The sequence below is a fragment of the Erigeron canadensis genome, chromosome 9 (assembly GCF_010389155.1).
Source record: "Erigeron canadensis isolate Cc75 chromosome 9, C_canadensis_v1, whole genome shotgun sequence".
NCBI lineage: Eukaryota > Viridiplantae > Streptophyta > Magnoliopsida > Asterales > Asteraceae > Erigeron > Erigeron canadensis.
Window position 1 is genome coordinate 27037682 of NC_057769.1, and position 11345 is coordinate 27049026.

Below are 11345 nucleotides of genomic sequence, written 5' to 3' on the forward strand. Positions count from 1 at the left end.
AGCTTACTTATCTTAGTTACTGCAAAGTCAACTTCATTATCAGATTCTTCATTATGCACAGAATTAGGTGGAGTATTACCATGAACAGAACCAGGAGGTGTATTAACCATTTTCACAAACAATAAGAATAATCAACAAGTATAAAGCAATGAACCAGAACAGAACAACACAAATGCAAGCAACAAATAACAAGTAAACACAGAATATAGCAAATAAGAAAACAATTAAGAACACAAACAAAAGAATCCACAAATAACTTCATAAATCACAAAAAAAAAACGTTAGAAACTAGACCTTAAACTCCCAAACGTATCAGTGACAGGATTCCTAACCTCTCAATGAAGGCAGGTCAAGTATTAATACGAGTGGTTTTGTGAGAATAAGGACAATAAAAATTGTTGATGAATATATATATATATCTATATAAATTTGATTTGAGAAGAAGAAATAAGTAGAATCTAAAACAAAAAATAATAAAAGAGAGAAGAATACAATACAGTGATGATAGCCGATGGATGAGGAACCCTAACCCCTCTCTTGATTCACTTAGTCAAGAAAAGCAATCAGGATCTGAACAATAAAACCAGAAGCCCTATTTTTTCCTTTGATTCACTTAGTCAAAGGAAAATTAGGCAAAATACTCTAAATAGTAGCGGAAGATCGTAAATAAAGGTTTCTAGATGAAACCCTAACCCAATCGACAAGAAATCCCAAGAAATTAGATCTAGGGGTCCAGAAATTGGAATACCCCCTATCTAGCCAAACAACAAGAAGAAATCGAATCAATAATCACTGATAAACAGTGAAGGCTTTGATACCATGAAAGAAATTCACAATCATACCAGATATTCTCGAATCTAAATGAATGATTATGATGAAATTATTAATAAATTGTTTTAGAGATATTATTACAACCAGAATCAAATAATCATACAAGATGATTATTACAGAATAATAACACAGAATATATATCAATGTGATATATATAAATGTATGTATGAATATGTATATATATTTGTGAGAATATTATCGATCAAAGAGGCTGCAACAAAATGGGTTTTTTGTTGACCCTAAAATCAGCCATAAGCTTGTTTATATAGTCTTCCAGATTTGCATCTCCAGTCCCTCATCTTTCTTCTTTATCAATCATAGCCTTCAGTAATGATCTTCCATCTTTGTGCACAACTAGTCCCTTAATTTTAACAACTTATACTTAAAACAAAGTAAGTTAATAAAACATAATAATAAAACAAGTCTTAATGATCAAACTTGTACATACATAATCATTGTTTTAACAACTATGTATTTATATTCTATCTTTTTTCACTAACTTTTTACCTTCCTTCTATTTGACCACACATACATTACATACAATGTACCAAGATTCAAGATCAACAAAACACTGAAATAGTTTGTGGGTTGTTTAAATATGTGAATGATTTTGTGTTTGTGGGTTGTATTGTTTATAGATTTGTGGGGGTTAGTGGATTTATAGATATGTAGATATGTTACTATGTCATTTTGTTGTTTGTTTTGAAGATTTGATATGTGGCCGAGGTGGTCCTTGAGGTTGTTGTTAGTGGGGTGGGTAGTTATGGATTTATGGGCTTGTGTTTATATATATATATATATATATAACCTTAATGGTGGTGGATCTATGAGTGATGGCGGCTATAGGTGACGATTGTTGATGGTTAAGGTGGTGAATCTATGATTGATAAAGGTTGTAGGTGGTTGGAAGTGGCGGTCGGTGATGATTGATTTGGGTTGAAGGTGGAACTATTGAAAAAAAGAAAATTACTCATTTGTCTATGGATTTTTAAAACTAAAACTCAGAACAAAGAACTAAAAAGCTAAATAAATAATAAATAAATTATGTTAGGAAAAAAGAAGAGTAAAAAGTAAAATTTATGTACATTTCCTTTTTATTCTCATACCGTCAAATTCGGCTTAATTGCATTTGTGTGTGAAACATGATAGAAATTTATTTGTATCCTTTTTTTTTCTAACTACATATGTGGTTTATTTGAAGACTCGTCGACCTTATATATATGGAGGACTTGAAATCTAGCTCGATGCTATTTTACTTTGCTCCAATAAAGCTTCATATATAGTTCGACGTAAAGAATAAGTCATTTTGGGTTTAGTGTTAGAGTTGGTAAGGTTACCCATTCAGTACAAAGAGATGAATACAAAAGCTAGTTTATTGAAGAAGTATTATGTCCTTATACAAATAGGTTTGATCGCAAATAAAATGGATACAATAAAAATGAACTTGGAAGTAAATTTGGAGTATCAATTGACAATACGTTTTCAATTGAAATATCTACTTTACGAATTAATATACTTGGCGGTTAAATGTAACGGGTTTGGCTTAAAATTTTCACTGGCTAATCTAACCAAAAGCCAAAACTTGTTTGATTGAATGTTGAGATGAGGGGTGCAAAAGTTCAATAACCATGGAACAAAAGTTGGCAGTGCACACTGGTCTAAATCTGTTTACAATATATACATATTGAAATTGATATTTTGGATATATTAAAGGTATTGTTATTATTTGGTAAGGAAAGAAAATAATAATCTATAAACTCTTATAAAGGGTATTGGGATTAAGTTTTAAGCACTTTTTTTATTCCCATAATACCCTCCTTAATTATATTGTATTTTACACATTCTCCTCTAAATGCCAAAATTACCCCTATCAAAATTTAAACCCAGAAAAAAAGAAACCCATATAAAAAAAGCTTATCATCTTTTTCAGTCGATCTCCCTATCGCAACCCTTGCCATCAATTCATCACCATCAACAACTAATTCACAACCCCTCTCTCTCTCGCCGGATTCATCGCCCCCAACCACCGCCGCCGGATTCCTCACCATCAACAAGTTTTTTTTTTAATATTGATAGCTGCTTTTTAGCCGTCGCAACGTGCAGACACCAGGCTAGTTCAATCCAATTTAAACTTTGTAGTTTTCAAACCAAGACACTTGATTAGATGAAAAGTCCTTAAAATATAACTTAAAAAAAAGTAAAACTAGTAAATAAATAAAAATTAAAAATTTTTACGAGTATAAAACTAGAAAATAAAATAAAAAATTAGTCGATCACAAACACACGTCATCATCTCAATAGTGATATCACTTCCAACCAATTACTTTAATTAAACCCTAGTCCAAACACACTCTTACATCTCATTCACATCACACACAGTCACACACTCCTTTGTTTTCATCAATCAATCAATCAATGGCGATTTCCATATTTACAACAACAACACCACCAGATAAACGACGTCGTATGTACGAATCATTATATCCAGTAATCACACTTGTATTCATTCTAATAGCATGTGTTGAACTATGTGATGCATCTACTGCTGTTGACGTTTACCGGTTAATTCAATATGATATCGCCGGAGCTCCGTTTGGATCTCGTGTCGCTTCGCTTAATCATCACGCCGGTTCTTCGTTGTTCGCTCCTGGTTCCGATCTTTCTCGAACTGTTGTTATACTTCCTTTAACTGAATTGAATGATACATTCATTAAAGGTATATATATCTCTATCTATATATCTATATCTATATTTTATATCTATTTATTTTATTTATTAAGCGTTGATGAGTGTTAAGTAGAATTGAGTTTGAATTAGATGAAAGTGATAGAAGTAAACCGATTCGCTACGTTTGAACTTAACGATATTTTACTTCAACTGAGCTCGATGATATGTATAGATATGTATATGTCTGTATCTATCTATATCTATATATCTAAGTGTTGACTTTATTAAGTTAGGATTGTTATGTATAGTTAGTAGTTATTATTGATGTGATGTAGTTTTGATAGAATTGAGTAGACTGTTAAGTACGATTGAGTTTGAATATGACAAAAAAACTGATAAAGTAATCGGATTAACTACTTATGAAGGTTACGATCTTTCTCGAACTGTTGTTATAGTTACGTTAGCTTAACTTAACGATACATTCATGAAAGGTGTATATCTATGTGTCTAGTTGATATAAACTTTTACTGATTTTTCTAAATTGTATGTATAGTTATTAGTGATGTGAATGCATTTTGGATGTAGTTTTGATAGGATTGAGTGGACTGTTAGGGCATGTTAGGTAGGGGGAAATTTAGTGAAATGAAAATGATGCAAAGAAATGAAATAGAAAGAAATGACATGTACAAAATGTATATGTTATCCCATTCCTTTAATCAAATAAGTCGTGCATTATGCAGGATACAGGATGGTTACATCAAGCTTTAATCAGGCAAAAACATGTCTTGACAATAATTCTTACTGATTTGTGCTTAGTACTATGTAACTTCTTAATGGTGATAGGTGGATAAAACTAACCATAATGATGTTACCATTCTTCGTTTTCCATGCTAGCCCAATGTTGATATTGTCACCTACACATGTTCATGAGAATAAGCATTTTAACTGATCTCATCATTTACACGAAACATGTAATAATAAACTTAATTAATAGAATCCATAAACTAATGTTACTTGATTCAATATGTATGTGTAGGCATAGCATAGTGACTAGTTTAATATTGGAACAACGAATGTTACTTCAATTAATATGTATGTGTATAGTGGCTAGTTTAATATGGCAACAATATGTATCTACTAAAAGATCGCAAAAACTTGTCCGCAATGATAGTCAAACTCAAGTCCCAATATCTTATTATCAAGTGAAAGTCACGCAACATAGGTTTGATTCTTGCATCGACCATTTCATTGCTCTTAAAATCTTATAGTCAAAAATAAGACAGAAAGTTTGGAAGCTATCACATCGCTTGCCATTTATCTTTTTTTTTGTGTAACAATGATAAACTTGTCATCTACATGTATATTATTATATGAGATCTAAATTAATGTTTATTAATATAAACATAGCAAAACGCTAAAACAAACATATCAAATGAACCCATCATTATCATACCACAATATTGAGTGAACCTATCATTCTCTTAACAAGATAATTATTTATCGGATTGGTATTCTGTGAGGGGTGAGTATCAGATAGCACAATAAAACTCAATACAAATTAATTTGAAAACTTTGACTAAGAAATTATGGCTGCTGGATGTTTCGGAGGTTAACGCTGACTCATTTACAATTATGTAGAAGCCAAAATGTAGATGCATTATAATATCGAAAATCAGACAAGCTTTCATCTAACCACCTGTGCAAGGAGTCTTGTTTCTTCACAAGAGATTTCACATTCGAATCCTGCTCTAGGCATTATCTTGGGGGTGGCTGGGGAAATAGGTTGAATTGTTCACCGGCAAAGCCTGATTAGACCAGTACAATGAGCCAAAAATTGATCACCATCCCGAGGTTAACCTTTAACCAAGGGAGCAGTCTTTAGGATGTAAATCTATGTGTGGGTGTTACTCTTCTTTTTGCATTCTATTTGGTTTAAAAATATCACATTTATCTGATCATAGGTTTGTTGAACCTTTTGATACAGGCCTCTGCAACTAGTTTGGGATAAATTGATTCTCATTGTTCTTATATCTATAACAATCTGATTCAGTTCTTAACTATTGTTGACCATATGGCAGAATATATTGAACAGGGAAAGCCTTTAGGGGGATTACTACTTCTACTCCCTCAATGTTTCCGTTCTGCGAACACTCGATTTGGTGGTGCACATCTTGATAATTGCGAGAAGGAAAATATTAAAGAAAAGTTGGCTGATTTAGAGCAGAAGCTAATACATACTACTATCCAAGTAAGTGAACAACATATTGCTCATAACAAGTTCTTATCTGTTTGCTTATGCAGATTAAATATATTGATAATGAAAGTTTGAACTTTGACTATGATGATTATAAGTTCTAATAGCAGTTTCGACTCTTAATAAGTCAGAAGACAGTTTTTATGTTCTCTCTTTTATGTTTTGTTCATTAATTAAATTTTGTTTTACAGTATCCTGTGTATTTTGCTTTTGAAGATGAAAATTTAGATAAAGTGTTGGCGGATATCAAGAGAAATGATGCGGCTGGTCAGCCTGCAACAGCAACTACAGGAGGGTTAGTATATATTCTTTGACTTTACAATTTGATCATATAATACCATAATAATTAGAAGTTATACATCATTACCTCACATTAAGTTGTATTATATATAAGGAGATATATTGTTACGAGGATAATATAAAACTTTTGACTTCAAGTGTAACATTGCTTCTCTAATCGTTGCAGTCAAAGGATGTGATATTTCCAACTTTAATATATACCACACTCTCCATCCCTTTAGGGATAACTGATTGCATGTTATTTGTATTGTCGTTTCTGTGTTATCTTCTTAGATGTCTTACATTAAAAGTGAGTTTTGTTTTATATAACCTCAAAATAAGTTCATATTGACAAAAAGTCTGTTCATATGCTATAAGTTGATCATGTAGATAGTGTATCTCACAGTCTCATACATTGAACATGCATATACATACATTGTCAAAACTGCTTGAGCAGATACTGCTCAATGCTAATAATTCTTATCTTTTACACTCCCAAAAATCTTCAGAAGTTCAGATATATCTAAGACACATCCATTCTTTATCTTTTAGGGTTTAACATATTTTTTTTAAAGGATCCATGAAGCTTATATTGTATAGTCTATAATTTTGATTACATTATTTGGATTTTGGTAGTAATCTGTGTTGTATTCCTCCTATCACTGCAGATACAAGCTTATTGTCACATCACTGACTCCTAAGAAACTTGCATCTCCCACAATCACAAACATCCAGGTTTTTCATCTCAACATTTAATAGTCTATTCTCTACACATGTATCTGTGGAAGTGGACCTGCATCTGAATAAGGCAAACTTTTAAAGGGAAAAAGCTTTAAACAGCATGAATACATACCCGATATATGGACGCAAAAACTTAAAAATCAAGGTTAATCACGTTCCAAGATATGGATGAACCCATGCACAGTCCACTAAAGGTCTTTAGCGTTCTTTATATTTTTTTTGTTTTAATTTTTTCAAAACGAATGTCAAACTTATATGACTTTGAGAATATATGAGATATGTTCTGTGATGAAATTAAGTGATCAAGAACAGTGTGTAATGTAAATTAATTGCATGTCCTGTTTGGTGGTCCTTTTGAATTAATTTAGTGTTACATGTTCTGATGCCATGTTAACTATTTACAGGGATGGTTGCCTGGACTGAAGGCTGACGGGGATTCTGACCAACTCCCAACCATTGCAATCGTGGCATCATATGATACATTTGGTGCAGCTCCGGTAACTATACTACATTATCCCTTTGCTTACTTCCTAAAGTGACATGTTATTAACTTGGTTGTTTCTTTGATAATCCCTTAGGCATTATCAGTTGGTACCGATAGCAACGGCAGTGGTGTTGTGGCACTTCTTGAAATTGCTAGATTGTTTTCTATTTTATATTCCAACCCTAACACGAGAGGAAGATATAATATACTCTTTGGGCTGACATCTGGAGGGCCTTATAACTACAATGGAACTCAGAAGGTATCATGCATCTTACTCTGTAGAATTCATATTAGAGGTGGCAGTTTCAACCCACTTACTTAAAAATATGTTGATTTGGACTGTACTTTATCTTGTACGGGCCAATGAAAAAAATAAGCTAAAAGAGGAATATGTCAAATGGGTTGAACTGGTGAAACGGTTGAAAACGGTTGAAAGTTGCCCCAAATCCTACGATCTTTCAAATCGTAAATATGTAGGTTATTGTTTTACTGTATTGTGGAATATAGTTAAATAATTAACAAACTTAATATCTATCGAAGTGGATAAATGGTGTTTATGGGTCACACCAACCCTGCCCTGACTACTAAATTGACTGTTCAAATGGAAAAATCTAGAGACAATTTATGGTAGCAACAGATATATTGTATGTTTTGTGGGCTACTTGTACAAGTCTGCCGTGTTTGTAAAAACTCCAATGCAAAGACCTTGTTGTATGTCTATTAAAGTTTTCAACTTGATTGGGGATATTTTCTCCATGAAACGAAGTGATGTACAATTCTTTTCACCTTTTATTTATGTTTAAAAATGGAATTTCCTTATAGATTGAAACATGAATTTGTAGTTTTATAGTGGCATGGTTATATCGTAAGTATCATCATATTTTATATTCACTTGATGAATATCTATTGCTAGTCATATATAAAACCATTTTGAAAGAAAGTATATATTTTTTTTATTATCCAAGATAAAGCTGGTTTGAGATGAACTTATATTATTGATTGAATAAACACACAGAAGTGTACGTGCTTGTGTGTTTGTTTAATTAAAATAAATGAATGATCATAAACGTAAAATGTGTTTGTTCAAGTATTTGTTAGAATATTCCGTCTAATAAAAACGAAAGCACACACGCATGAAGAGATTTTTATCTTTGCTCGTTAGGGATAAGAATGATTCATATAATAATAATTTTTAACATTGGATTTTCTAATGACCCTGCCAATGATAAGTCTGGCTCCGTCTCTTCACTGAAGTTGATCTATGTGTAATTCCTTGCAGTGGCTTAGAAGTTTTGATCAACGTTTACGAGAAAGTATTGATTATGCCATCTGCCTGAATAGTCTTGGCTCGGGGGAAGACGGCTTATGGGTTCATGTGTCTAAACCTCCAGAGAATGCTTATGTAAAACAAATTTTTGAGGTAAGTGGATAAAAACATCATATGGAAAACCATATGTTTTAAAGTCATTGAAAAGTAGAATTGTTTCTAATTGGTCTTGTGTGCAGGGTTTATCTAATGTAGCAGAGGAACTTGGCCTTAAAGTTGGGCTAAAGCACAAGAAAATAAATGTTTCCAATTCCCGAGTAAGGAGATTAAGATAAAACGTAACTATAATCCTGATGATACTATAAGTTATCCATTGTATGTATCACACGGTTCAGGAAGCCATTTTGATAGCTAAATGTTATTTACATGCAGGTAGCCTGGGAACATGAGCAGTTTTCAAGGTTAAGAGTTACTGCAGCTACACTCTCTGGACTTTCTGTTGCACCCGATCTACTGCAAAGCACTGGAGGACTTTCTGATAACAGGTTAATATTTGCAAACCCTGCCATTTCTACCATTTAAAGAAATAGAAATAAGGGGAATCATTCTGATGTCTATGTTTTTTTTTTTTTGTTTTGTTTGTCATAGAGTGTTCATCAGCGAAGCTGCAGTTGTCAAAAGTGTAAAATTGGTTGCCGAGAGTCTTGCTGTAAGACTCTTATTAAATCAATAACTATTTGCAATATTACGTTCTTTTATTAGTTATCACATATGATATAGTCATATACGTTATTCTGCTATTACTTATATATATGCTACAAACAAAACAGGAACTTGATTGTCTTCATTAGAATTGATTTTTGGAATCTGCAAGTTACTCCAAATGTGCTATTAAAAACATCAAAATATTACTTTTGTCCACTTATGCATGTTTTAATAAATATTTTCAACAAGTAAATACTCTCTTTGATATAAATTTCATTCAAGTGTGTGATAATTGCTTTAATTACTGTTCATTCTTTTCTGCAGAGGCATATCTATGGTCAAGAGGGAAAGAACATCAATATATTTGCTGATAACAGTAGTTTGGCTGTCAATCCTTCTTACGTACGATCATGGCTTGATCTATTGTCAGTAACACCACGTGTGGCACCTTTTCTCTCGAAGGACAATGCATTCATCATGGCATTGAAAAAAGTATTGACAAGGATATTTGCATTTTAGCTTTTGCAAAATAAATATACATGAATTTTAATTTCATTTTTGTTACTAGAAAACAAAGTGAAATCCACTTTTTTCGATTATAATTTCACTCAGACAAAATCTTATTTGTTAATTACAGGAATTAGCAGACCATGTTGTAGAAGTTAATTTGCAACATGACATCATTGATGGAATGTTCACTTTTTACGACTCGACAGTTAATACACTGCAGATTTATCAGGTAAGGTTATCCCCTCTTATTGCATTTGTTCGTTAATATGATAGCAATGATAATCCTCTTTTAATTTATTTAATAAGAGCAAGTGTTGATTTTTTTTTCCACAGTTTTGACTGTTCATGATGTTAAGCTTCTGCATATTGTATTTTGCAATAAATTAAGTGGACAAACATTTTCTAGAGCTAACAGAAAAGGTATATTGATTTATTGCAGGTTGCCAGTGTAACATTTGACCTGCTCTTGCTACTTGTTCTTGGATCATACTTGATTACGCTTTTCAGTTTCCTCGTGATAACTACCAGGGTATGATCACCTTGTTAGATAAACCTTTAGGTGTAGTGGGCAATTTAGCCCATATTCTACTGAATGAATCGATCCGTGTTGGATCTTTACTCTTTAGTGGGCCAAAAATGTGAAATAACATTAAAATAGCTTAATAGGAAACCAGAAAACAGCTCGAATGGGTCGAATGTCATGGAAAAGTTATATTTTACTCTGAATTTTAAAATCATTTTATTTTTATCTTTTGAAATGCATGATCATTTTATTTTTACCTCTTGAAATGCAAGACATTTTATTCTTTGATTTAAGATTACTATTCAAATAGTGTAATTTTCATGACTCTCTTTTGACCAGTTCACCAATCTGCCTGGCCACCCATTTCATCTTATTTTTGTTGTATTTTCAAGTTATTAATTGGGAAATCGTATATAAAAGTATAGATGCTCATGATTTATTCTGCAGGGTGTCGATGATCTCATCAGTCTTTTCCGTCGTCCTCCTTCCCGCAAAGTCAAAGCAGCTTGATGATGAAACATGATCTTGTTGTGCCACAAACTTTGCAGTTTCTGCAAAACTATTCGTTCTGACTGCAGGGACTAGATGAGCTCTAAATGAACCATGGTTATCTCGTGTAGCTTTAAATTAGTTAACGAGGATTAATTTTTTGCTATAATTACAAGCATGCAGGAAATTTTGGTTATGTTTGACATGTAACCTCTGTAATCTTTTCAAGGCAATTTTATGTAGCAAATTCGTTCTTAGAATTGATTGCAGAATGATTATACGGATTCTGTTGATCACAATTAGCGGTCCTTGATAATAATATTTTTGGTCTTAATTGTCATTGAAGGATCTCTTCACATTTATGATGGGCAGTGACATTACTTGGTGATACTAAGGTCTATATATAATAAATATGAATTGTGTAGTAGGCGTTACTTTTATGCATTTGTACTTGTTTATTGGTCGGCTATGCGAGTGTAAAGAACTAAAGATTGCTAAAAACTGTTAACTGAACAATTTTATGCATCTGTTAAATGGTCGGCTATGTGTGTGAATGTTCACTGAACAGTATTTCAAGCAGGTAGCCAGGCTGTGT

The 11345-nt window shown here is 32.5% G+C and overlaps 1 protein-coding gene across 1 annotated transcript; it reads left to right on the top strand.

Annotated features, from left to right (window-relative positions):
- Positions 1-3185: 3185 nt before the first annotated feature.
- LOC122581412 (nicalin-1) lies at positions 3186-11090 on the top strand. The gene is made up of 14 exons (XM_043753642.1): positions 3186-3547; positions 5577-5746; positions 5944-6047; positions 6700-6766; positions 7177-7269; positions 7351-7515; positions 8536-8676; positions 8763-8840; positions 8956-9068; positions 9172-9232; positions 9553-9720; positions 9866-9967; positions 10178-10267; positions 10709-11090. Exons 1-14 carry the CDS (start codon positions 3247-3249, stop codon positions 10769-10771), a joined length of 1716 nt encoding a protein of 571 aa, XP_043609577.1. The 5' UTR covers positions 3186-3246; the 3' UTR covers positions 10772-11090.
- The last annotated feature ends 255 nt before the right edge of the window (positions 11091-11345 follow it).

What these genes read in the sequence shown, in the direction of transcription:
- LOC122581412 (XM_043753642.1), top strand. Translation starts at nt 3,247, where the DNA reads ATGGCGATTTCCATATTTACAACAACAACACCACCAGATAAACGACGT. An exon ending in TAATACATACTACTATCCAA is followed by an intron (nt 5,747 to 5,943) that starts GTAAGTGAACAA and finishes TTTGTTTTACAG; the next exon opens with TATCCTGTGTATTTTGCTTT. An exon ending in GGAGGACTTTCTGATAACAG is followed by an intron (nt 9,069 to 9,171) that starts GTTAATATTTGC and finishes TGTTTGTCATAG; the next exon opens with AGTGTTCATCAGCGAAGCTG.